Genomic DNA, 26,153 nt, shown 5'->3' on the forward strand with positions numbered 1-26,153 from the left:
ATTGAGGGCGTGCGTGTGCCGGCGTTGGTCCTCGGGGACGGAGCCTACCCATTACGACGCTGGCTCATGACTCCCTACAAGCGGCCAAGGACGGACGTGCAGAGCCACTACAACCTCAGTCACTCCCGGGCAAGGAATGTAGTGGAGCGTGCCTTTGGACGTTTGAAGTCACGGTTCCGTTGTTTAATGTCACGACTCCATGTACATATTGACAATGTGACTCCGCTGATAATCGCATGTGTGATTTTGCACAACATATGCGAGGACAAGGGACATAACATCCCCTTCCCTGAGGACGAACCTGAACCTGTAGTCCTTCAGGATACACAGGACATCCCTGAAGCAAGGAGAAAAAGGATATATGCTGAGGGGTGCAAGGTTCGGGACGCCATAGCCACCCACATCTACAGAAACAGGAGGCGTGTTTAATTGTTTTTCCTACTCTGTTGTTGAATAAAGTTTTGTGTTCTTTGTTTAACCTTGTCTTGTGCGGTTTGTGTACTTTGCCAGCAAAAAAACGGGGATTCTCTGGTCCAAAAGCACTTTGACAGCCCTAAATGCTAACTCCCCACTGAAATTGACAAACACAATACGGAAGCGCTGAATGGGGAAAGTTCGGGGAGGCGGGTAGCCAGGAAGTATTGGCGACCCCTGTCAAACCGGAGGATCAATCCACTCATGTTCCAAGGAATAATTTTATTGGTGGGCAGCTTTGATACATTTAAAAAACGGGGTGGTCGATCGGAGCAACGCACGTTCGTTCCCTAACCGTCATTCCGAAGATGCCGAAGCCACGGAAGGGCTCCTTCTGGCAGCGCGCCGAGGCTGAGGCACTTCTGGAGCTGGTGCTACAATCAAAAAGTGTTGGCCGCCTAATGGCCAGCACCCATTGCCACACCAAGGGTGCCTACCTGGTGTTGGCTTCAAAGCTGAGGGAGAGGGGCTATGTCCGGACCTGGGAGCAGGTCCGGACAAAATTCAAGCGCCTTAAGCTGGACTTCCTAAACAGTCTGGAACAGTGGGGGGGGATCCCGCAGCCAAGTGGGAGGACGGTCTTCCACGACCAGATGGTGAAAATATGGGAGAAGGCTGGGAAGCCCCCCCTGGACATGAGGAGGCATATGGGTGAGTGCTGCCCTCGTTGTGTTTTGCCCTTAAACATGCATGGAATGACTAGCTGCCTCTTTCCCCTACTGTCCCCAATGAAATTCGAGAAAGTATTTAGATGCTGTCAACCCCCTCAGACTTAGCCAGCCAGTACTGTAGAACCACTTTGGTTATGCGCTTAGACTCTAACTGTGGTGTGTCCACCAGCTGTGTTTCATCTCTGTTTTGTGTGCTTTTAATTATGATTTGTCTTTTTCTTTGCCCAGCCACACAATCACCATCCAAGCTGGCAACAGCACCTGAGCGTGAGGAGGGGGAGGAAGAGGGACCTTCCACCTCGGGACAGGCTGCAGGTGAGAGTTTTATGTCTGTGAGGGAGACCCATGTGTGTGTACCCACACGGAGCCATATGGGAGCCTGATGTGATGCTTCCTTTTGGAGTGTGATCAAATTCTTTGTTTGATTTCTATAGCTGAAACTGTGGAGGCAAGGCTGCGTGCCATGGAGGCCAGAGTTACTTCCCTGGAGGCTCAAGTGGCGGAGCTGAAAGGGGAGATTGAGCAGCACAGGCAACAGAGGGAGGCGGAAGAGCGTAGGTTATGTTCCCCACTGCCCAACTCTTCTCACACTGTGGCTAAGGCCACTTAAAAGTGTATGCATGTAAACTAAAGAAATTTGAAAATATGTGTGGTACTAATGTGTACTTTTTCTCCCTCCCCACAGTTAAGAAGAAGGAGGACGAAGAGCTCTTCCGGCGCAAAGTTAGGGGGACCGTGGGACGGCTGTGCAGGAGAGTTAGGGCGATGGAAGGGGCTGGGGAGGGGAGCGGTGGGACCTGAGTTTTGTTTCCTGTTTGTGTTTTGGGGTAGGGGTTGGGGGGGGGGGGCTCCAAGTTTCATTCCCCAATGTTTTTCCCCTGTTAAATGTATACTTTTGTTAAAAAAAATTGGTTTTCCAGGGGGGTGGGGGGTGGTGGTGCTGGTGGGGCTCCAAGTTTCATTCCCTAATGTTTTTCCCCTGTTAAAATGTTTTTTAAAATAAAATGTTATTGCAAATTTTATAACAAGACTCCAGTGTGACTTCTTAAACTCGCACATATTTAACCCCACACCACACTCCTAAAACTCCTTGAACTAACACCCCTCCAACCTCCAACCCACACAGCAGAACCACAATATACACAATCACTAGAGAGGCCGCTTTCAGCCTTGCAGATTCTACAGTAGGGTACACAGAGACAGAGTCAAAAATATAAACTTTATTCAACAAACAACAAAACACAGATAACATGAAATAGAAAAAGTGGGCAAAACTAGGAGGGGGAGTACTTGTCTGCTGGTTTTATTTTTCTCTTTCCGAGAATAGTCCTCCTTCTTGTTTGGGTGGAGGCATTCTGAGAGGGAGTCGGTGGGGTGGGTGCTGGAAGTGGTGGTGTTGGTGTGGGTGGTGGTGGGGGGGCGATTTGTGGAGGGTAGGCCCTTTCCATGACCGCTACAGCCCTCTCCATGAGTCTCCTTATCAGACGCACCTCCTCCACGCCTTCGCGTAGGATTTGGTTTGTCTCTCTAAGGACTGCCCTCAATTTTCTCCCCTCCTGGGCAATGAGTGTGAGCATGGCTTGGTCAGCGGCCGCGGCACGCCGTGACTCCTCATAGCAGTGCTCAAGGAGCCTCTCTCCCACGCTTGTCAAGACGGAGACGCGCCTCAGCCTGCCGCGTTCCCTCGTAAGCCTCTCCTCTGCTGGGAGCGCACCTCTAGGTGGTGGGCTGCCTGGAGCCAGGGGTGGTTCCTCCTCCTCATCTGAAAGAACCTCTGTTGGCAAAAAATGAGAAACAAAACTGTTAGTAACATCCAAAAAGTCAAAACACACCATGGTGGACATGGTGTTCTTTTTTGTCCCCGTGTTTTCCTGCCAAGAATTTAAACAATCCCCGGCGAGCACATGGCTATTGTTTGTTTGCCCATGGTGTGCTTTTACTTTTGCCTACTTGCACAGCAGGACTCTCAACAATTAAAAGGGAGCACATGGTTAGTGCCTAGCGACATTGTCCTGCAGCTATGGCTCGAAAGGAACAGGTCATGCACGCTCACCATCTTGAATCTGTATCCGCCTGCGCCGGGCAGGAGGTCCAAGCACCCTAGGCTGTTCCTCCTCCTGTGTTCCGGGTATGAAATCTGCAAAAAAAGGAAAAAAAACAGATCTAGGACCAAAGGGTGGCAAAGCCAGCTTCAAAGCCTACACCAGCAACGCAGAGGGACTCTCTTCTTTCTCTTAGCAGTGCTGCTGCCCTGCACAAACAGAAAAGCACAAAGCAGTTAAAACAGCCCCCCCCCCTATTTTTACTAATACCTACCAATGTTAGTTGATGCCCCCGAATCACTATCCACGTCAGGTGCTGCTGGAGACTCTAGGGGCCCCGTCCCTGGCAACTGTGTCTCTGTGGACAAGAGCAGAAAATAGTGAAAAACGAGCAAGCATACACCATGAACCACAAAGCAAGCTCCCAAAGTTGTGAGCCAAAGTACTGCAGAAGGCCTATGGGCGAGGCATGCTGCAAATATTTTGGGGCTGTTGGTGAAACATGACCGTTTCAAATACTAACCACATCAAGCACTCCACAGCCAACCATCTTAATAAATCTTTTAAAAATTAAAATTAAATTATAAAATTAAAACCGTTTCAAATAGTAACCACAGCAAGCACTCCACAGCCTACCTTCTTTTAAAATCTTTTAAAAATTAAATTATAAAATTATAAAATTAAAACCGTTTCAAATAGTAACCACAGCAAGCACTCCACAGCCTACCTTCTTTTAAAATCTTTTAAAAATTAAATTATAAAATTATAAAATTAAAACCGTTTCAAATAGTAACCACAGCAAGCTCTCCACAGCCTACCGTATTATGCGTTGCAACGAACACACGAGAAAACGATGCCCAAACGTCAGAACACACATTTGCTTAAAAGGAAATATAAAATAAAAAGAAAATCACTTACCGGAGGCAAGGGGCGTTTGCTCAGGAGCCTCCTCTGGCTCCCCAGGAACGATGGCGATCAGGTCCAGCGTTACCGATTCCGCGGCTCGTTGCTGGACGGGGGGTGGAGGGCGAAAGCTGGAGGAGGTTCCCTCGCCGGGATCCTCCTCAGCGGGTGGTTCCTCGACCGGGGCAGCCGGCTTCCGAACCACCTTAAGGCTCCGGCCGACGCGCTTCGGCCTGCCGGATCCTTCCCCGTCCCCGTACAGCTGGCGCTGCTCCTCGAAGTAGGGGCAGGTCACCTTTTCGTTGCCGGAACCCTTGTTATGGTTCACGGCTCTCATGTACTCTGCCCTCATTGTCTTCGTCTTCGACCGGCATTCAAGGCCGGTCCTGTTGTGGCCCAGGGCGCGCATCTTAATAGCCACTTGTTCAAAAACCTCCCTATTCCTGTGGGAGGACTGGAACGCGTCCTGGATTTTCTCCTCCGAGAAAATCCCGATCAGGTCCCTGATCTCCGCGTCCCTCCAAGTTGGGCCACGGCCGGTTGCAGGGACGGACGAGGCTTGAGAAGACGATTCCATGTTGCTTTTGCTAGTAGCTGAGCAAAATGGTGGTGGGAGGTGCAGGGTGCAACGGATCATATACCTTCCCGCACACAAAGACAAAGGGACTAGCCGGCTCCTGATTGGTGGAGGGCAGCAGGGGACACGCACATTGGCCACATCAGGTCACATGTCACGTTCAAAACTCCTCGCGCGGGAACAGGATCTGCTCCTAATGGCCAGATTGGCGCCCTTGTTGTTTGACTTAACGCATGCGCGTATTCGTTTACACGCGAGAAGAGCAGTTTGAACATGCAGCGGGAGCCATTTTAGGAAAATGTCCGCCATTACACAAACGCATGCCGGTGTTCAACCGAGAGCAAGTGCGGCAGTACTCGGCAGTTCCCCAATAATATTCACCAGCCACAGCATAAATCAACCAAACATGACATGTAACTGGCGTACGTTCGTTGGCACGCTCAGAGGAATGTTTTTTAAAATGAACGGGGGACGGCGACTCCGCTTGCCGGAGGTCTAGCCGCCAATGGAAGGGGTTGTCCGCACCCAAGCACAAGCACGCACCGGGAACCACACAAAGACCCACTACACATAAGCCGCCCCTCATGATATCACCTCGAATCATGTCTATTGAACCCCTGTAAGCTAAGCAGGAGACTGCGAGCGGCGACCGTTCGTTGGCACGCTCAGAGGAAAATTTTTTAAAATGAACGGGGGACGGCAACTCCGCTTGCCGGAGGTCTAGCCGCCAATGGAAGGGGTTGTCCGCACCCAAGCACAAGCACGCACTGGGAACCACACAAAGACCCACTACACATAAGCCGCCCCTCATGAAATCACCACGAATCATGTCTATTGAACCCCTCTAAGCTAAGCAGGAGACTGCGAACGGCGAATGTTCGTTGGCACGCTCAGAGGAAAATTTTTTAAAATGCTCCCTGTACGTTGACTCCGCTAGGACTGGCCGATGGTAGACGGGGTTTTAAGCTTTGGGCAAATTTTGGGAACGTGACGGTGTGTGCCACTGTGCTTGTGAAAAACTCTTGTGGTGTCCGGGCAGAATTTCCGAAAGTGATCGTGCTTGAAAGCCAGTCGCTGTCCCGTTGCCTCGTAGATCCCCGCTCGCTCGGAGAAAAAAAAAATGGCGAACAGTTCGCCGGAAGTTTGGAGGACAGGCTCGGGAGGAGGGACTTTGAAGAACCCGCAACAATGGTAACGCACAGGTCTTTAGCGCTACTGTTGCAGATTGGTTGCAGGAGTGTATCGCTATCCGGAGGGTGAATCCAGTTTTCTGGATTCCCCTAGAAGCGCTACAACGAAGCGCTTTTTGCGGGTCGGTTTCAGGATTGTTGCAGATTGTTTACGACGTCGTGCGTTATGGCAAATTAGTAGCGTTTTCAATCAGCAACCATTGTGCTATTTTTAAGCCGTGGGAAATGCCCCAAACTGATCAGCAAAATTCTTTGGCAGCCAAATGTGTGCGGCTCAGCTGATGGGTCAGTAGTCTTCTCAGTACTATATTTGCTGAGTCACTTCCTCCCTCTCCAGGTCACTATTAAGATGTCAAAGCCATCCAGCCAAATGACAGAGTGAAGGACAGATCGTGAGATTTCCAAATAATTCTGCTAGTTAATTTTGACGTTTGGATTAATTAGGAACTGTATTAGCTAGTCTGGGTTTTGGATAGCATCGCCGTGTTTTGCTTGCCCTCACTCTTTATTATTATTATTATTATTATTATTATTATTATTATTATTATTATTATTATTGTTGTTGTTGTTGTTGTTGTTGTTGTTATTATTATTAAATTTATATCCCGCCTCCCCCCGGAGGCTCGAGGCGGGTCACATAAAAAACCAAACCCCCTAAAACAATAAAAGCACAATAAAACATAATACAATTAATACAAAAGTTAAGACAAGAATGGCGGCAAAATTCAATATAGCTAACCAAATTCCACACCCACTAAGAAGGGAAAGGGAGGGGGCAGATGACAGAGGCAACCGTCACATTTGTGAGGGGAGCTAGATCTTCTTGCTGCCCGGCCTCAACCGAAAGCCTGGCGGAAGAACTCCGTCTTGCAGGCCCTGCGGAATGATGACAATTCCCGCAGGGCCCACAGGTCTTCTGGGAGCTCATTCCACCAGGTTGGGGCCAGGACCGAAAAGGCCCTGGCCCAGGTCGAGGCCAGACGAGCTTCCTTGGGACCGGGAATGACCAATAGGTTAGCCTCCACAGAGCATAAGGCCCTGCGTAGGGCGATAGGCGGTCCCTCATATACACTGGGCCCAGACCATGGATGGCCTTGAAGGTCAAAACCAAAACCTTGAACCTGATCAGGAAGATAATTGGTAGCCAATGCAGCTGCCTCAGCACTGGCTGGATATGTGCCCCCCAAGGTGTAGCCGTGAGGACCCTAGCAGCCGCATTTTGGACCAGTTGCAGTTTCCGGATCAAGCCCAAAGGCAGGCCAGTGTAGAGCGAGTTACAGAAATCTAATCTGGAGGTGACCATCGCATGGATCACTGTGGCCAAGTGTTCAGAGGACAGATAGGGCACTAGTAGCCGAGCCTGGCGGAGATGGAAAAATGCCTGGCCAGCTACCTGTTTGACCTGTGCCTAAACCAGGCTAGCTGATGGCTGAAGGGAAGCTCATAACTCAAGGTGGAGTGGCATCCAACAGCAGCATTAAAGCAGGGGTCCTCAACATGATGTCTTGGCACTTCCTGAAACTTTTTCTGGCACTTAAATGTTTTTTTAAGGAAATGGATGGGGCCATTTAGGGATTTTGCTTCTGTTGGAATTGCAATCAGCAAGGAGTTTGGTGACATCAGTCCTGAAGGGCATTTGTTAAGCTGTTAAAGCAGCTAAGCTGTACCAGTGTGCTCACTAGTGACACCTAATGGTCACTAGTGAGGTTGCAGTGGAAAAACCTCATGCACATGCTTTGGGGAATCCTTTGTTTAAGTTGGACTCCTGCCTACTTCTTCTTTCTTAAGGAAAAGCAGATCCATGTGCTTTGCTGAAGCAAGGAGCAGCCAGCAGTCACTTGCAACCCATGCAACTTGCCCAGGGGTATGCATGCAACTTTTGCAAGTTGACCCAACTACTCCTGTGGTGAGGCTACCAGATTAGGGAAGGAAGGACAACTGAAAACTTGGAAGTCACTAAAAGTTGGGGGAGGGAGGGGTTGGAGGGTAGGAAGGTGAGATCAAAGCAATCAAAGGGGTGAGGCTACAGGAGCTGCTGGGGGAGGGCAAGAGGAAACAGTGGAGGAAGGGGATACTTGGGGTAACAAAATGCCCCCTGCAGGTCCTTTCAAGTACCCTACTTGCCTTTTAATAAAGGCAAGTGATCTAGACCCAGGATCCCCAACCTCTGTGAACCTGTAGCATCTTTGAAATTCTGGCCCAGGTTGGTGAAAGCAGCCATAAGATGGCTGCCATAGGAAATGGATTCAACTGTAAACTGGCTGCCACAGGATGTGGAGCCACTTGCAGGAGACTTCTGAGAGTAGCCTTTGAGCCTGTGGTGAAGAAGCTTTGTGTTGTGTTGTAACCTCCAGGCCTGGGAGTGTGGCTGCCAAGACAGCCTGAGAACTGTACTGAGAACATTCTTTCAGTCTTGTGGACTCAGGAGAAAAACTGCAGACATTACATCTTGGGAGGTACATCTGGAGGTGACCTTGGACACTTTGTTCATCTGAATGTCCGCACCTTTTTCATAACAGGTAGCATTTTCGTCCGATGCTCCCCTGTAAATGGAGCAGCCTTCATTGTTTGTCCTTTGTGTTAAGATGACTTTTTAAAGGGGAGCACGATTCCCATTTCCCTTCAATAGAACGAGCCACTGCACTAGTACACAGCTTTCATTCCCTTTCGAAACAAGCTTCTTCACAGCAGTCAAGAGCGTCCCCCAAAACAAAATCCAAGGCGGTGTCAGCGGACTTCTGAAGACCAAAGCAGGTTAGCGGTATCAAAAAGGACCTGTCAAAAGGATACAGCTTCAAAATGAAGTGCTGCATCGACTTTAGATGTAATTTCCAGCAGCGGCCTTTGCAAGAAAGTCGGACGATCGAGATGGATTAAAAGAATATTTGTCTTCCACTACATCCAAGTGGTTTCCTGACCTGATTTGTTACTAGGCCATATGTGATTTACCGGGCATTTATTTGGAGAGACGATATTTACTGTCTGATATTTTTGCAGCTAGGGTGGGGGATGGAGGGCACTAACCAGGTGAAAGATAAATGCTGCTGGTGCTGCACAGGAAGTGACATCTGAAATAATTTTAAAAGGATGTGACATCATGTTACATCTTCTGGGTTATACTCTGGTATTTGGGGGGAACTCTGTGGTAAAGCTGGATTCTAACATAGAAGGCTTTTCTGCACGTGATAAATATAGTGAAATGCTTACTTTGTGAAGACGCTATATTCCGGCCGCTCTGTATGTCGTTGCCAACCTCCCGCTCGCTACATCCGCCATTTTAAAGCGCTAGTTGGGGAATTGCATAAAGTGGATTCACCAAACTAATAGCCCTTTCCCTCAGTGGACAACCAGCTGGCCACCAGCAAAAGAAAGGTATGGAGGCGAGGAAGCGCTGCCTCCACCTCTAATGTGCTGCCGTTGCACCTGCCTCCCTCTCCCTTCTTCCAGGGGACAGGAAGTGCTTTTAAAAAATGGAGAACCATCTGGAGCAACGAATAGGGGGACACACGCCTTGGCAGTGATTGTCTGTGCCTCTTTGAATATGTGGAAAGGCATTTAAATGAATAAGTATTTTTTTTTATAAAAAGAGCGATTGCCAGAAATTCATCTGTCAATCAGCCATGCCAGGAGGGGATTGGCTGGCCAAAGTGATTGACACTGGTAGGCAGGCCAAAGCGCAACAAGACTAAAGCAGGAGAAGCAGCCAGAAACATGCGAGGCAGCTGAAGAGGTGTGGAGTGCCAGTGAGTCACAATTATTTCTTCCACTTTGCAATGCAGCAGGCTTCACGCTGCAATGCCCAATGTGCGGAAAAGCCCAGAGTTTTTGCCCAAGTATAATAATGTCACCCAGAAGTCACTGGCATGATGACATCACTTCTGGTGTGATACCAACAATGTGACTTGGGCTTTTCTCTTTCTACTAGTAGGGCAGGGTCTCGTAATGGGGGACCCTTGCCCTCCCAGGGGCTATGGCCACCCTATTTGCATCTTTGCCCAGAAGCCCAATGGAAGGCTTGTTCACAGGTAGGGGTTTATAGCAGGCTTTCTCCACTAGGTTTTCATGAAATCCTTGGGTTTCTTGATGGCCCTGGAAGGATTTCCCAAATGGGAAATATGTATTTAAAAATTTGTTACCCATTTATTGAGTGATATGACCATATATCAACCAACCCCCCTCCCCAAAATGCCCACTGATGGGCCTGGAGGGGGTGGGGAGGAGCCCCAGGTGAGCTTGTCTAGTGCTATGCTTCCCAATCATATTCTGCACTATCGCACCACTTCTTGAAGCCTGAAGAATGTTTCAGGGGATTCTCAACAGTAAAAACATTAAGCAAGGCTGGTGTCCAGGATTATGCCTCAGTGCTTGAGTCTATTTTAGCTCCCGTGCTGAAAAGCAACACAAATATAACCCTGTGCCTGAGAGTGATCTTTCTCACTGATGATCTGTTCCTCAGAAGGGAGGAAAGCGTCAATTCATGTTTGACAACTGTAATGTACTCTTTGTAGCTGGGACACGGACAAACTGACATCATGCTTGACTGAACCCATTTGAGGTTTCCTTGCTTGGACTGGAAAGGAACAGTTCTTTGCCCTTGCTGTCTCACTCATGTCTTCTTTTTTCTGGCCTCTGAAGTATGGGTTCACAGTTCTGTTTTGCTATGAGAAAGGATCTTCTTTGTCCAAGCTCTTCATGACAATCAATGAGGGACGGCACCACATCTTGTCTTTCAGATGACAAGAGAATTAAATTGGCTTCTCACGAGGATTTCCTTTCACTGTGTGCAAGGAAGAAATATCTCGAATACTCTCATTTGTCTTTTACAGTTATTTATTGCTTAATTTGAACTCTGGTGCTGGAGAAGACTCTTGCGAGTCCCTTGGACTGCAAGGCGAACAAACCGGTCAGTCCTAGAGGAGATCAGCCCGAACTGCTCCTTAGAAGTCCAGATCCTGAAGATGAAACTCAAATACTTTGGCCACCTCATGAGAAGGAAGGACTCCATGGAGAAGAGCCTAATGCTGGGAGCGATCGAGGGCAAAAGAAGAAGGGGACGACAGAGAATGAGATGGCTGGATGGAATCACTGAAGCAGTAGGTGCAAACTTAAATGGACTCTGGGGAATGGTAGAGGACAGGAAGGCCTGGAGGATCATTGTCCATGGGGTCGCGATGGGTCGGACACGACTTTGCACCTAACAACAACAACATTGCTTAATTATATATTAAGATTTTAATACTTGGCTTTATGCCCCAACAGGAACTCAAAGCAACTTGTAACTGTTCTCCTCTATCCTACTTCATGATCCATTTCAACTTAGAGAGCCAGCATGTTATTGTGGTGAAGGGTGGTGGCCTCTACTCACAAGAATCAGGTTGGATTCCCTCCTCCTTTTCTGGATGAAGCCCTGCTGGATGATCTTGGGCGAGTCACAGCAGTCCTGTCGGAACTCTCTCAGTCCCACCTGCCTTGTAAGGTGCCTGTTCTCAGGAAGGGAAGTAAGAGCCAATGTAGTGTGGTGGTTAAAGAGCAGCGGCCTCTAATTTGGAGAGCTGGGTTTGATTCCCCCCTTCTCCTCCACATGCAGCCAGCTGGGTGAGCTTGGGCCATTTGCAACAGTTCTGCTAGGATTCCCTCAGCCCTGCCTGCCTCACAAGGTGCCTCTTGTGGGGAAAGGAAGGAGGGAAGATTGTAAGCCTCTTCGAGATGCCTTAAAGTAGTGAAAAGTGTGGTATAAAATCAGCTCTTCTTAACAACAACTCTGTGGAGTAGCTTTGGCTTAAATACAAAGGCTGAAACGGTCCCAGTGAGCTTTTACGACAGACCCAAATTAGACATGATAGCATCCCCGATTCCCCTACAGGGTCATCTTCACCATTTTAGCATGAAATTTCCTCTGTTCACAAAAGGCCTGATCCCGATTGGGGCCTCAGCATGGGGGGAGGTGCTCCTGCCCCCCCTTTTCCTCAAGAGTCCTACCCTCTGGTAGGTGCTTGAAAATGACAGGCAGGCAGATAAATAGAGGACTGCTTTAATAAACAGAGGAGGTTTCATCCCTCAAATGGTGGAAGAGTCCCTGTAGTGGACTTGGGAATGCGATCACATCTTGTTTGGCTCATAGAAGGGATTTGAACTCTGCTCTCCAAGATCGTACTCTAACCATGACTCAATCGTGGCTTTATTTATGTCCTTTTAAGGAAATGTATCAAGGGATGGTCAGCAAATCATACACAAGTATGAGTCCCTTTAAGCCCCTCCTTTCTGTTCCCCATGAAAGCAGTGAAAACAGCTGAGTGGTTGGGAAGTGCTCCCTGCCACTCAGCTGTTTTGTGCAAACCGTAACATAATGGTCACTTGGCTAGAACAGCTCCAAGGGGTCCCACAACTGGTTCCTGTTCTGCTTGGGGGCGGGGGAGGAGCCTAGGAGGGAACACAATGTTACTTCCATTGCAGTTTTCCCCCCACAGGCCGCAGCTATAGATGTGTTTCCATCTTGATCTAAAAGTAGGAAAATAAATTGGTCTTGTGCTGGGACAGGAAACTGGAGTATTGAATAGATTTTGGTACAACACCAAAATCAGTGTCAGGAAGGGGCTACTCAGTATTTGGTCCAGGAATAAATCCCATTAAGTCCAGTCAAAGTTACTTCCAAGTAACTGTGCATACAACAGTAGCCTCAGCTGATGTATGTATGTGTGTGTGTGTATACACACACAGAGACACAAATGCCTGATAACTTTTATCAGTAGTCTGATTGTTAGGTTTCAAGGGTACATTGCATAGGTTTCTTTTTCCAGAGCCCAAACTCCCCTGATGCTTACTTCACAGCAGGAGAGCTCCGCGTCTATGAATACGCCTCTATTTCCCTGCAATTTCTCTGCCTCTCTTTTTGTGAAAACCGGAATTGTCTGCATCTCAAAATTGACTTTTATGAGCGAAAGGCGTAAGATGTTGGAAAGCACCATGTCAGCAGATCTAATGCCTCCAACCCAAAGTAATTAAGGTGTTTCGCAGCCTCGAAATTCCTCTTATATCTCAGCGGTTTTGAACTGAGATATCAACGCTCTGAACCTGATTGCAAAAGACTTGCTGCCAGCCAAGGAACAAAGTGATCAGGCAGACGTGTAATTTTTGATGGGTGTGAAAAGAAAAAGTGACCTTTTCTTTTCACTTTTGATATGAGAATCAAATTTCTCATCCCTCAGTGAGCGATAGTGGCCATTTGTCAATCTCAGGGTGAAGACAGACATCTCATTTCAAGGGTGGTGGAGGTGTCTTCCAGACTTATGCATTTTCTTACCCTTTGTGCTTGGGATCATTCGGGGGGGGGGGACGACAACTCCTGTAGGCTTTCAGTGTACTTCAGTCTGAAACAAGTGAAACTTGGCCATGGTGGTGATTGATTGGCTAGTGCCGGTTGAGAAACATAGCTGTGTGCACACCCACCTGGAGCCCCTTCTCTTCACACTCTGTGACTGAGCCGATCATTGACCAAATTAATTAACTCCCACCCATTTGGGAAACCCTTCCAGGGCCATCAAGAAGCTCCAAGGTTCCACGAAATCCTGGTTGAGAAAGCCTGGCCCAGCACAATAACCCATGTCTCCCAGGCCATAGACCTACAAATCATCATCATCATAATCATCATCATCATCACCACCGCCACAACAACAACAACAAGGACAACAACAATGCATTTTTAACCCACCATTCCCCAAAGGCTCAGGGCAGGTAACATAATGTATTCACACAATGTAACAACTTTACATCATTCCACTTCATTCATTCATTCATTCATTCATTCATTCATTCATTCATTCATTCGTGGGATTGAAGGTGGGTCCCATAGAACAAACCAATACAAACATTTATCAAGTGATATCACCATATATGGGCATGTCGACTTGCCCCCCCCCCCCAAGTTGCCCCTGATGTGCCTGGAGGTGGTGAGCATGTACATCGTTGTGCTTCCCAACCATATTCTGCACAATTGCATCACTTCTGGGGGGTTCTCGAAGCTTGAAGAATATTTTAGGGGTTTCTCAATGGCAAATAGGTTGAGAAACTCTGGTTTAGTTTGCGAATTCCATGCCTGTGACTGGTTTTAGGAAGTGCAGACATGGCATCTGTTCCATGTAAAGCAACAGAGAGAGAGAGAGAGAGAGAGAATAATTTTGTTGTTTTGATTTGTAGCTATGAGAAGGCATCTTGTTTACTGCAAACAGAGTGAGGAGGGAATCAGGTTTTATGACAGTAGATGGTGGTTGGCTTGTTTAATCAGCCGCAACTCATTTTATGAAATATGCAAGGTTAATGCACAGAGATTTTTACGGCTAATGCAGAGCCTTCCTCTGCCTTTTCTTCCTGAATCGCGTTCCCCCGAACTTCAAAGTGCGCCTCTTCAGAAAAAGACTAGAATAGAGAGGCACACGGAACAAATTGCTCTGTCTTTGGTTAAATTAGTGATGAAACTATTAAGACTGAAGGCAGTGTGGCCAGATCAGTGGGAAGTAATAATATAAAGGATAATGAGAGAAACGGGGGGGGGGGAGAGAAATCCCAACGCCTCTAATATCAACCGACAAAAGTCTGTTGTACTTATGTGGTACATGTGCTGGTGTGGACAGCAGCTTAGGCCAGAAAGAAAAGAAAAAAAGGGACTCCGAGTAACTGTTTAGTAAAGGGAGACTCGTTAGTGGGAAACTCAGGTTAGCAAAAGGGTGACGGCATAGAAGAATGGAATTTGGAATCTAACCATGCAATATTCGGCATCCTAAAGCACTTGGCCTTTTTGTTTAGTCGAAAAGAAAGTTTCAAGCTCTTATGGCTATTGAGATAAGCCTAAGAAGGGTGAGGTTTTGTGAGGATGGATCAAGCCTATCTGGGTACTTCTTCCTTGAACACTGTTTGATAGAGATGCCAACCTCCAGGAGGGAGCTGGCAAACCTCTGGAATTACAGTTCATCTCCAGACTACAGAGATTAGTTTCTCTGGAGAAAATGAATGCTTTGGAGACTGGACCCTATAGCACTGTATCCTACTGAAGTTCAGGGATGCCAGCTTCCAGGTGAGACCTGGGGAGCCCCTGGAGTTACAGCTCATCTCCAGACTACAGGGATCAGTACCAAATAAAGCAGATGTAGACATCCTTCTGATATTCCCATGACTTTTCCAAAATCCAGTGCAGGTTTGCTATATCAGTGGTCCCCAACCTTTTTATCACCGGGGACCACTCAACGCTTGACAATTTTACTGAGGCCTGGTGGTGGTGGGGGGGTAGTTTACTCCTCTACTCTCAACCACTGCCCTAACGCTCTCTGGTCGCTATGGTAATGTTTAAACATCCCTTCAAAATAAGATACAGACACGCCACAACAATTAACATAAGGAACATTTTATTTTCACTCATGAAAATATTCACTATTTTAACTCATGACAATGACAAATCAATGGGAACCCTGAGCTTGTTTCTCTGCAACGAGATAGTCCCATCTGGGAGTGATGGGAGACAATGACACCCAAAGTGTGTTGTAAAGGGCCTGGGGGGGGGGAGGGTAGAAGGCGTCCTTTGCGGCCCATCTCCAATTAGTCGATGGATCACATGTGGTTCGCGGCCCACAAGTTGGGGATCACTATACTATATCATCGCAAGTGCCACTCCCTTGTTGAAAGCCAGCTTGAACATCTGGTCATTCTCTTTCAATGGTTCTTATATGATTTTGAGCAGGGTCTTACTAGCATGAGAAGTAAGGGTTATTGTGGGGTAATTGGATGTTTTTTGAGTCACTCTTTTTGGGAAGTGGGATGAAGATAGCTCGTTCCACTCCTCTGGCCAGTAATTAGTTTCCCAGATTTTCTGTCTCTATGCTGCCATAGTTTTGATTGGTAAACATCTCAGCAGTTACACAGGTATGATGTCAATGGCAGGGGTCTTGTTGGTTGGCAGTTGTCTCAAGGCCCGTTCAACCTCCTATGGCCATTTGGAATCCTGGCTCCAGAGTACTGATTTCCACCTGGGTGCACATGGAGGAGGAGTGGGGAATCAAACATGGTTCTCCAGATTAGAAGCTGCTGCTCTTAACCCCTGCACCACGCTGGATGACTTGCTGTTTCAGGTTCTCCCCAGGGAAGTGCCTCCGTTTTGTAGAGTTATGGCGCTTCCTTTAAGAGCACTGCGTGGACCTAGCAACTCTAAGTATGGTCATGTGCCAGATCCTTCCTCTACCAGGTGACCAAGGTATGGTCCTTGGGAGAGGCAGGAAGCATCATCAAATGAGTCTTTATATTCCACTTCTGGGCCAATGCTGTTCAGATGGCTACTCTTAGAATATCTCTGCTGGCCAAAGTTTTCGGAGGGTACCTATCTCATCCCTCTTTGTAAACCAGAGATCTTTATTGCCTCCGTTGGGACTGCTTCTCCAGTAAGAAGTCACGGGCTCAAGAGTGCAGCGGAAGCCAATTCACCCTGTGGATGAAAGCCAGAGACCGATACGACAAACCGTCAATGAAACTCAATGCTCAAGGCAAACGTGACGAGCTTGGCCCGTAAGTTTGAAATGATTCAGAATAATAAATGCTCAAGGCAAATAACAGAGACGTATCAGCACATAATGCACGACTAGCTGTGAGACGAACCATGCGACGCGTTTCCGACAAATCAACTAAAAATAAAAATTAGCAGCTTAATGGCTGATAGTCATATTGCGAGGAAAAGCCAAGTTTTGCTTCCAAATCCTCCCGAGTTCGCTGAGCCGTGCTGCCTAAATTCCACACCGTTCAGGGCTACCAGCCTGTGGCCTGGTCTTCTTTCTAGATAGGAGTTCACAGTATCCCAGCACAAGAAAAAAAATATCGGGGGAGGGGGGCTGAATAGTAAAGAGAAAGAAAAGAAAAGGAATTCAAAAGTAGAGAAGGCAAAGATTAAAGGGACAGAGATCCAAAACAGAGTTGAAAGGACAGCTTGTCATAGAAATGGTTTTCATGATTTTATAGGGCGAGCTTTCTCAAGCAGGGTTTCGTGAAACCCTGGGGTTTCTTCAGAGCCTTGGGGTTTCTTGGGGTTTCTTCACAGCCCTGGAAGGGTTTCCCAAATGGGTGGGAGTTAATTTTTTATTTAAATTTTTAAAATTTGTTATGACCATATACTGTCATGTTGACCCTCATGGGAATGTAGCACACGGCCCAGCTGAAAGAGCCTGAATTGTTTGAGAATTCTTGTCATAAGATGCACCCAAGAGCTGTAATCTCTGGATCATTAATCCTTCCAACAGAGCTCCCCCTTCCGTCTGCCAGATTGGACTGGAGGTCCAAACATTCTGAGCGCATGCAGTGCGATTGGGAATGATACCCTATAACAGGGGTAGTGAAACTGCGGCCCACCAGATGTCCGTGGACTACAATTCCCAGGAGCCCCTGCCAGCGAATGCTGGCAGGGGGCTCCTGGGAATTGTAGTCCACGGACATCTGGAGGGCCGCAGTTTGACTACCCCTGCCCTATCACATTAGGAGACCGTAGTATTTCAGAGTCTTGATGTAGCTCTGGCATGGTCTGAAGCGGGAGTAGAATTGTGGATTCCAGTCTGCAGCACTGTCTTTATGGGATAGTAAGCAGGCGCAACGAGGGGGACATGCTCTCATCTTGTCGAAAGGGTGAATCAGGGGAGAGACATGCGAAGAATTCAGCTCTGTTCGGCTCATGCAATAAAGGTAGTTGAACAATCCTGGGCTATCTCTATTATTGTTGTTGTTGTTATTGTTATTGGATTTATTCCCAGCCACTATCAGCAAAGCTGTCTCGCGGTGGGTTAGGATAAAAACTCCACAGATTAAAAATTAAAAATTCTACTCAATTCCACCCCATAGAAAAATAACTTGGCAGCAAGAAGTCCCACCGCACCCCCCAAATCCAATACCCCCCCCCCCCGTCCATGCCTCAGGAGAGAGTTAGGACTCTACGCAGTCACAGAGGCATGTACAGAAAACAGAGCTGGGGGAAAAAAATTCAAGCAGTGGCCCAGAAAACCATCAAGGACAATTTAAATGATTGAGATATTGATGAGAATAATAAGTATGCAAAACTTACAAAGGGCGAAGGCACAATTCTATCAACAGTGGTTTTTGCCCTATTCCTTCCTTGAAGAGGTTTCGTTGGTTTATTGCTTTATGCATCTTTGAATTTATTAGTTGCCTTTCGGCAAACAAATTCTAAGTGAGTTAATAAAATCAGTGCTTGATCAAAGGCTGTTTGGGACATATATAAATTCCTTCATCATTTATCTGCTTTTCTCCCCTGTGGGGCTCCCGAACGACTTCTGTTGTTCTCACCTCCTCCATTTTAAACTTCACAACAACACGGTTGTGAAGTCAAGGTTTGGGCCCCCTGTTTTTAGGCCACATCTCCCTCCCATTAACCCTCCCCAAAGGAAAGAATGCTGAAAATTGAATATGGCATACCTACATGAAACAGAAGCAACATAAGCATGTGGGGGGGGGGGGAGGCTACACTCTGTTTTTTTTTAGATGAAACTCTATGGTTAGAAGCTAATTCTACCACAGAGACTTTGCCTCAAAGCCAGATTGTTGCCCCCTGATCCCCTGCATGTATTTGAATCCAAAATTTCTTTGCTTTAGAGCAAGTCCACCATTTGCACCCATTTGGCCAGAGATGCTGTTTTCCCTGTCATCCCCGACATTGATGACACTCCCCGTTTCCTCCTGTTGCATTTCCAGACAGGGTTTGGGAAGCATCTGAGAGCCAAGAGATCTTTGAAAGAAGAAGAAGAAGAGTTGTTTTTTTATACTCCACTTCTCACTGCTCAAAGGAGTCTCCAAGAGGGTTATAATTGCCTTCCCTTCCTCTATCTACAATAAACACCCTGTGAGGTAGGTGGGACTGAGAGAGCTCTAACAGGACTGCTCAGTCAGAACAGCACTATCCGGGCTGTGACTAGCCCAAGGCCACCCAGCTGGCTGCAAGTGGAGGAGCAGGGAATCAAATCCAGCTCGCCAGATTAGAAGCCACCACACTTAACCACTTAACCACATCACTTAACCTCTACTTAACCACTTAACCACTACACTTAACCACTACATCATGCTGACTTCTAGCCTGCCAATGGGGACAATTGACAAAGAGCCTACTCATTTCATCTTTTATAGAAATGAAGTACTTTGGGTGATAGTGGACAGGATCAAAGGAAGCAGGAAAGGTGGCAGGTAAGCCTGAAAAGAGTCCCAAGTTGTCTGAGGAGGTCAGTCACAAGGGTTTATTTATTTATTTACTGCATTTCTATACTGCCCTTCCCAGAGAGTCCAGGGCAGGTTTACACCACCATTTTGTGAGGGCTCTGTGGTCTTTTAAGGTCCCATAGAACCAAAGATCAGGCCAATGATCTGAGGATATAATTGGACCCAAGTGGCATGCTTGTACATCATTTGGGTCACCAGGAGTGTTAATGTAGCCCTGCCTGATCCAGGCTTCCAGAAGCCTATCCATGGCTGTATGAGGAACCTTGCAAACAAAGGCATGCTTGATGACCCTTGAGACTTCCTCCTAAGCAATCCCCTTTCAGAGAAACAGTCATAGTGGTTTGGGGGTACCAGTGGGAGGGGGACTTGGGGTGACATCTCCGCTGATTCCACCACCCTGCCAAACACCACTTGGCAACATGACCAATGTTGCGTCACAGATTTGGACTTGGACCATGGGGTGCTATTGGCATGCCCTGCTATTAAAAGGCAGGCAATGGCCATGTATTGCCAGGATGGCATAGGAGAGCCTTCTCCTGGACCCTACACAGTGGCTAGGGCTAATGGACTCATCTTGATCCAATCAGCTTTGCCCCTTCCTTGGCGTCGCACGTTGACATCATCTTCATGCTGCTCACAGCTTCTTGGGATCTCACCATTCTGCAGGTGTTCCTATATTGCTTGTGAAAGAGGGCTCAAGAGTTTGGATCCAGAAGAAACCTGGACAACTCACGTTAGAGAAGGGGGTGTTAGTTGGAGAGCCAGCTTGGTGTAGTGGTTAGGGGTGTGGACTTCTAATCTGGCATGCCGGGTTCAATTCTGCACTCCCCCACATGCAACTAGCTGGGTGACCTTGGGCTCGCCACGGCACTCATAAGACTATTTTGACCGAGCAGTGATATCAGGACTCTCTCAGCCTCACCCATCTCACAGAGGGTCTGTTGTGGGGAGAGGAAAGGGAAGGTGACTGTAAGCCACTTTGAGCCTCCTTCGGTTAGGGAAAAGCGGCATAGAAGAACCAACTCTTCTTCTTCTTCTTTATTGTACAAAATCGGCAACTGAGGTACAAATCAGGGGTCCCTGGTCTGAATTTCACCTCCAGCACTCTTATTCTCACTCTCTCTCTCCCCCCTCCCACTATATTATAATAATATTGTCCTTACAGGTTTGTTGTGAGAATTACAGCAAGATAATGAATGTGAAACCCTCTGATTGCTCTGAAAGAGCAATCTAAATGCTAAATAAGGTTATTACAAATGTTTACAACACACCATTCTTCATAACATCAAGATGCCTCTTCCCATGGCTCAAAGAACAGACATACCAATAATAAGATCCAACCTGGAAAATGGGGGAGGGAGCTGAAACAGGAAAAAGAAAGAAAGAAAGGAGCTCCTAAATACAGCCTGGCACAAGCCTTTCAGAATGAAGACCCCAGTTTTCCACCTCCAGCTGCTGATACCAGGCAAGGCAGGGCAACAAGCTGTATTGTACATAATGAACCAAGGAATTCCCAAGAAAGGGTGGGAGAGGCTACAGAGGAAGATGGAGGCGAGACAACATGGGAATGTATCTGGCCCATTCAGTTGCCCAAGCTTGTAGGCAAACCCTAAATTCACATCTTGGGCCACCTGACATAATGTGGTGCTGTGGTGAAAGGGTCAGACTAGCATCTGGGAGACCTTGCTTTGAATCTCCAATCCACCATGGGAGCTGGCTGGGTCAGCTTGGCCCAGTCGCAGACTCTCAACCTAACCCACATCACAAGGTTGTTGTGAGGATAACACGGAGGAGATGCTGGCTGCTTTGGGTCCTCACTGTGGAGAAAGCAGGGTATAAATGAAGCCAATCAAAAAACAAATGTGTTTCTTGCCAGATGTTTTCATGGAGGAAAAACTGGAAAACTTTTGGGAACATGCTTGGACCACGCTTCTGAACAGATCGAGGGCTGTGGCTCAGTGGCGGGGCGTCTGCTTGTGCATGCAGAAGGTCCCAGGTTCAATTCTTGACATCTCCAGTTTAAAGAGTCAGGGAGCTTATGAGGTGAAAGCTCACTGCCATACAGAGGAGGGAGTGCTGGCCTTGATGGATCGATGGACTGATTCAGGAAGGAACTTCATTTGTTCATGCAGGAAAGCAGATTTGCAAACGTATCTTTCCTCTTGTTTGGACTGGCCCAAGGTCACACAGCAGGCTTCGTGTGAAGGATCAGAGGGGAACTGAACCCGGTTCTCCAGCTTAGGGACCACCACTCTTAACCACTGGCTCTCAAATTGGCTTTCTTAGGGGGAAAAGTCGGGGGTATGAGACTGGCCTATTCTTCCATTTATTTCAGCATTTTTCTTTCTCTCTCATGGAAGGGGAAAAAATTGATGAATGGAGGGCTATTTTCGGAAGGCATCTTGGTTGACCCTCTGGTGCTATTGAAGCCAGTGGGAGTCCTCACCACCAGCTGCCTTGGAGCCAAGGTTGTGACAGAAGGCTCTTGCTGTTCTGGATAAAGGACTCACAGCCCCAGCAGCTGCCTGTTAAGTAAAAAGGAGTCTCTTCTCCTGGGCCTCTTCAATGGGACCGAAAGGAAGAGAAGAACGAGGGTCCAAAATAATGAGACACATCTAATGCCTGGAAGCTCAGTCATTTCCCTGCAGTCAAGGGAGATGTCAGTCAGCCGCATTTGAATGTGAACAGGCACTGTTTAGTACGGGATTAAGAAGCAAAACGCTGTTTTGAAACCAGAAGTACGGGGACCAGAAATGGACACAATATCATTAAATATTATAGGTGTGGGATTTCCCCCCACACATTCTCTGCTGGGAACATTCTATAACTAAAGAAATACTCTTCAAATCTCCCTTTTCTTCCCCAGGCAGGAATGCACGTGATTTTGGGTTGAGTAATCCCCAGGTGTCTGGGATTTTGTTAGATCTCTGCATCTCTATATTGCCAGATTTTGCTGGCATCAGAGAAGGATGGCAGACCATTAAAGCCGTTTCTCAAGACAAAGTCAGTCTGTTATTGGCAGTTCGCATCAGACACTAAATAAAAAATAATCTGGGGAGGATTTAAAAAATAAAAAACGAATCCATGGGCTCATGCTAAAGCACAGAGGCATTGAGGTACTGCAACGGTGACGTCTACCCTGTAGGCTTCACAAGAACCGTTAGATTGCCTCAACAAATAGACCAATTAAATGAGTAAAGGAAAAGAAGAGTTGGTTTGTATACTCCACTTTTTGCTACCCAAAGGAGTCCCAAGGAGTCTTACAGACACCTATTCCTTCTTCTCCTCAGAATAGTCACCCTGTGATGGAGGTGGGGCTGAGGGAGTTATGACAGAACTGCTCTGTGAGAACAGCCCTAATAGGACTGTGGCTGGCTCAAGGTCACCCAGCTGGCTGCATGTGGAGGAAGAGGGAGTATCAAGCCTGGCTCTCCAGATTAGAATGCACTGCTCTCAACCACAACACCAAGCTGGCTCACCAAGGCCAAAGGAGATGTCCCCAGAGGAGACAAAGCGTACGATACAGTCAGATATGGATTCCAGTCAGTTGTCATTTTGAAATGTCAATCCCATTCTTTAGTTTAGGAGTTCCTAAAGTCGGAGATATGCCACCTCTGGGGGGCAGCAAGGAATTTTGGGGCAGTAGGGGGTCTGACTGTTTCTGCTGTGGTTGCATCTTCCTAGCAAGAGAAATTCCAAGGTGGCTTGCCAATGTCTGCCTGTGGGTAGCAGCGATCCTGGACTTCCCTGGTGGTCTCCCATCCCAGTGCTGACCAGGACCAACCCTGCTTAGCTTCCTGAAGAAATGACAGCTTCAAAAGGTGGGCTGGATGGGATCATATTCCTGCTGACTTCCTTCTCCTCCTCAGACCTTGTCCTTCCCAGGGTCCACCCCAGACCTCCAGGAATTTCTTAACCCAGTTTTGACAACCCTTCCCCAAAAGTCTCCATCTTTGGGAGGCCGAAAAAGCCTTCTCCTGCTTGCTCCTGGCCATGTGGTTTTCCATTGCTTACTTCTCTCTTTCTTTCCTCATCTGTCTCCCCAAAATGGCTTTTACAAATAACATTGATGTGGAAAACATCTACTGGTGCACTCCCTAAAATGGAAATAACTGATGTGGTGTCCATTGTCCCACCTTAGGGAGCACGCCAGTAGATGGCAGCTGTGGCAGCAGAGCTGCGAGGCTCAGACCTCGGCCTCGGAGCTCTGCCACAGTGCCACCCATCTTCCCAGGTTGGCCCTGCCCTCTGGAGAGTGAGGCCAGCTTAGGAAGTGTAAATGCAGCAGGTGCCAGCAGAGTTCTGAGACCCAGCTCTGGGACTTGGAGCTCTGCTGCACCACTAGCTGTCTCCCTGGGTTGGCCCTGCCCTCTGGAGAGCAGGGCTGGCCTGGGAAGAGTGCAGACACTGTGGCTAGCACCAGCAGAACTCCAAGGCCCAGAGCTGGGTCTTGGAGCTCAGCAATACTGCTGCCAGAGGGCTGTAGAACTCCTACTTTTACAGATACAGAGGGAGGAGGGAAGGGAAGTGGGAGGTGTGTGTGTGTGTGTGTGTGTCTGAGAGGGAGGGCCAGGAAGGAGGGGTAGGTGGGAAAGGCAAGGGGAGCCACTGTTTTAGTTACAGGATTAAGGATGGCCTCTAATCTGAACAACTGGGTTTGCTTCCCCACTCCCCATGCAGTGTGCCGGGTCACCATGGGCTATCCACTATCCTGTTAGAGCTGTTCCCATGAATCAGTTCTCATAGAGCTCTCTCAGCCCCACACATGTCACAGTGTACCGGTTGTGGGGAGAGGAAGGGAAGGTGATTGTAAATTGCTCTTGAGACTCCTTCGGGTAGTAAAAAGTGAGGTATAAAAATCCATTCCTCTTCTTCTTCCAGGTTTGTACTATCTTCCCAAAGGATATTCCCTCCAGAATTTCAGAGAAGCAAAAGAAATGGTTCCCATTCTGTAGGTGATTAAAATTGTCCAGCTGTGCTGGAGGCATGAACTGGTACATGACCTGAGCTTTCCAGGGATTTCACATGTGGAGTGAGGTGGAGTTATAGGTTGGTGGAAAACCATGGAATTATATATGCAGTGAGACTTTAGATCAGGCTTTCTCAACCAGGGTTTTGTGAAACCTTGGGGTTTCTTGATAGCCCTGGAAGGGTTTCCCAAATTGGTGGGAGTTAAATTTTATATAAATCTTTGAAATTTGTTAAACATTTCTTGGGTGATATGACCATATGTGGTCGTTGATCTGCCCTCCCTCCTAATATGGCCAAAGATGGTCCTGGAGGGGATAGGAAGGGGAGGCCCCCCAAGTGCGCATGTACACAGCTGTGCTTCCCAACCATATTCTGTGTGATTGCGAAACTTCTGGGGATTCTTGAAGCCTCAAGAATATTTCAGGGATTTCTTAACAGCAGAAAAAAAACTGGAAAAGGCTGCTTTAGACCTTGAGCCAGCAGGTAGACAGAGAGAGAGAGAGAGAGAGAGAGACAGACAGACAGACAGACAGACAGACAGACTCACTCAGAAGGTGCTCACATTACCATTCTAAACTGGGTATTATTAGTTGTTGTCCCAAGATGCACTCCTCCCATCAATGAGTCATTGTCCTTTTCGCCCTTCGATCTTCTTCAGAGTGGCTTTGCTTGGAATGCTCTAAGTGGAGTGCTATAGTGCTAGAGCGATGGATTGCTACCAGTGAAATCCATTGACCCTTGAGAATAAAGTTAGATTGGCTGTTGTTACTTCGAAACAAGAGGAAAGAAGTCGCTCATTGAGCTCAGAACATCAGTGAGCGATGTGACCAGTGTTGTGAGGGGGAAAAGCAGCATAGCAGGAAGTGCCCCGGACATTATACCCAGCGCACAACAGCAGTTCGAAGCACAAGGCGGAGGTGAAAATGGGAAATAAAGCAGTTTGTATCAACTGAGGATCAACCCCACTTTGCTCGCCCAACACAAGAGGGTATGTCTGAACAGGGAAATAAATTCTTCTAGAAGCCGGTCACTCAAATGGGTCTATCAGAAATAACAGTTCCTAAAACAGAATTCGAAGACAGTTTGAAAGCCCCCCCCCCCTCAGTTGAGCCAACTCATAAAACAGTAGTTTAATTCAACTAACTCTCTGGTCTTAGGGCAGGAGGCCAAACTCAGCATGGCTTGTCACTTGTGGGGATGCTTCCATGCTTGGGTGGAGATGGAGGGAGCCGGCAACAGGTCTCTTTTAATGACTTTATCTGTTTATATGGTTTGGTATGCCAATAAAGAGCCTCTTGCGGCGCAGAGTGGTAAGGCAGCAGAAATGTTGTCTGGAAGTCCTACCCATGAGGCTGGGAGTTCAATCCCAGCAGCCGGCTCAAGGTTGACTCAGCCTTCCATCCTCCCGAGGTCGGTAAAATGAGTACCCAGCTGGCTGGGAGGTAAACGGTAATGACTGGGGAAGTCACTGGCAAACCACCCCGTATTGAGTCTGCCATGAAAACGCTAGAGGGAGTCAACCCAAGGGTCAGACATGACCTGGTGCTTACACAGGGGATACCTTTACCTTTACCTTTTATGCCAGTAAAGGTGCTGCTGCTGCTGTTATTGTTACTTCCTTTCACAACTGAGAAAGTGTCTGCCAGTAATCACTAACATTTTTATCCCACATACGTTTTAGTGAACGGCAATTGAACCCAAAGGACCAATGAACTCAGTTTGTTACTCCAGCAAGGCATTTGATTGCTCTTCATTATGTTGCATATTTGTTGGAGATCTTCATGATTCTGTTTACTAATTTACTTTCTCCTTCTATTCATACTCTGAAGAAGAGTGTCTGTACATGAAAGCTCACAGTTTGAATCAAACTTTGTTGATCTTAAAGGGGCCATTGGGTTCAAATTTTGTTCTGTTACTTCAGACCAACATGGCGACCCATCTGGATCCACGAACAAAGGTTCATGTGCTTGTCCGAAAGGAGACCAGTCTACTAAATCCTCTAGCACAGCGGTCCCCAACCTTTTTAGGTGGGGAAGAGCCGGCGACCCGAGCGCCATGTGTACGCGTTAGTGCCCCC

General features: G+C 47.6%; 1 protein-coding gene and 1 long non-coding RNA gene across 4 annotated transcripts; one reads left to right on the forward strand and one right to left on the reverse strand.

Annotated features, from left to right (window-relative positions):
* The first annotated feature begins 429 nt into the window (after positions 1-429).
* Positions 430-1,988, forward strand: LOC143845230 (uncharacterized). The gene is made up of 3 exons (XR_013234327.1): positions 430-1,460; positions 1,580-1,699; positions 1,831-1,988. It is a non-coding gene; the product is annotated as an uncharacterized LOC143845230 (long non-coding RNA).
* Positions 1,989-2,350: 362 nt separating this feature from the next.
* On the reverse strand, positions 2,351-6,077 carry LOC143845229 (uncharacterized). 3 transcript variants are annotated; one of them, XM_077353454.1, is made up of 3 exons: positions 3,462-6,077; positions 3,199-3,282; positions 2,351-2,919 (listed from the first exon to the last, which is right to left on the reverse strand). In XM_077353454.1, exon 1 carries the CDS (start codon positions 4,725-4,727, stop codon positions 4,098-4,100), a length of 630 nt encoding a protein of 209 aa, XP_077209569.1. In that variant the 5' UTR covers positions 4,728-6,077; the 3' UTR covers positions 2,351-2,919; positions 3,199-3,282; positions 3,462-4,097. The 3 variants fall into 3 exon arrangements, with proteins under 3 accessions (XP_077209569.1, XP_077209568.1, XP_077209567.1); XM_077353453.1 differs by having other exon boundaries at positions 2,351-3,282; XM_077353452.1 differs by having other exon boundaries at positions 3,199-6,077.
* Positions 6,078-26,153: the final 20,076 nt, after the last annotated feature.

Source organism: Paroedura picta, chromosome 9 (genome assembly GCF_049243985.1).
Source record: "Paroedura picta isolate Pp20150507F chromosome 9, Ppicta_v3.0, whole genome shotgun sequence".
In the NCBI taxonomy this organism is placed as follows: Eukaryota; Metazoa; Chordata; class Lepidosauria; order Squamata; family Gekkonidae; genus Paroedura; species Paroedura picta.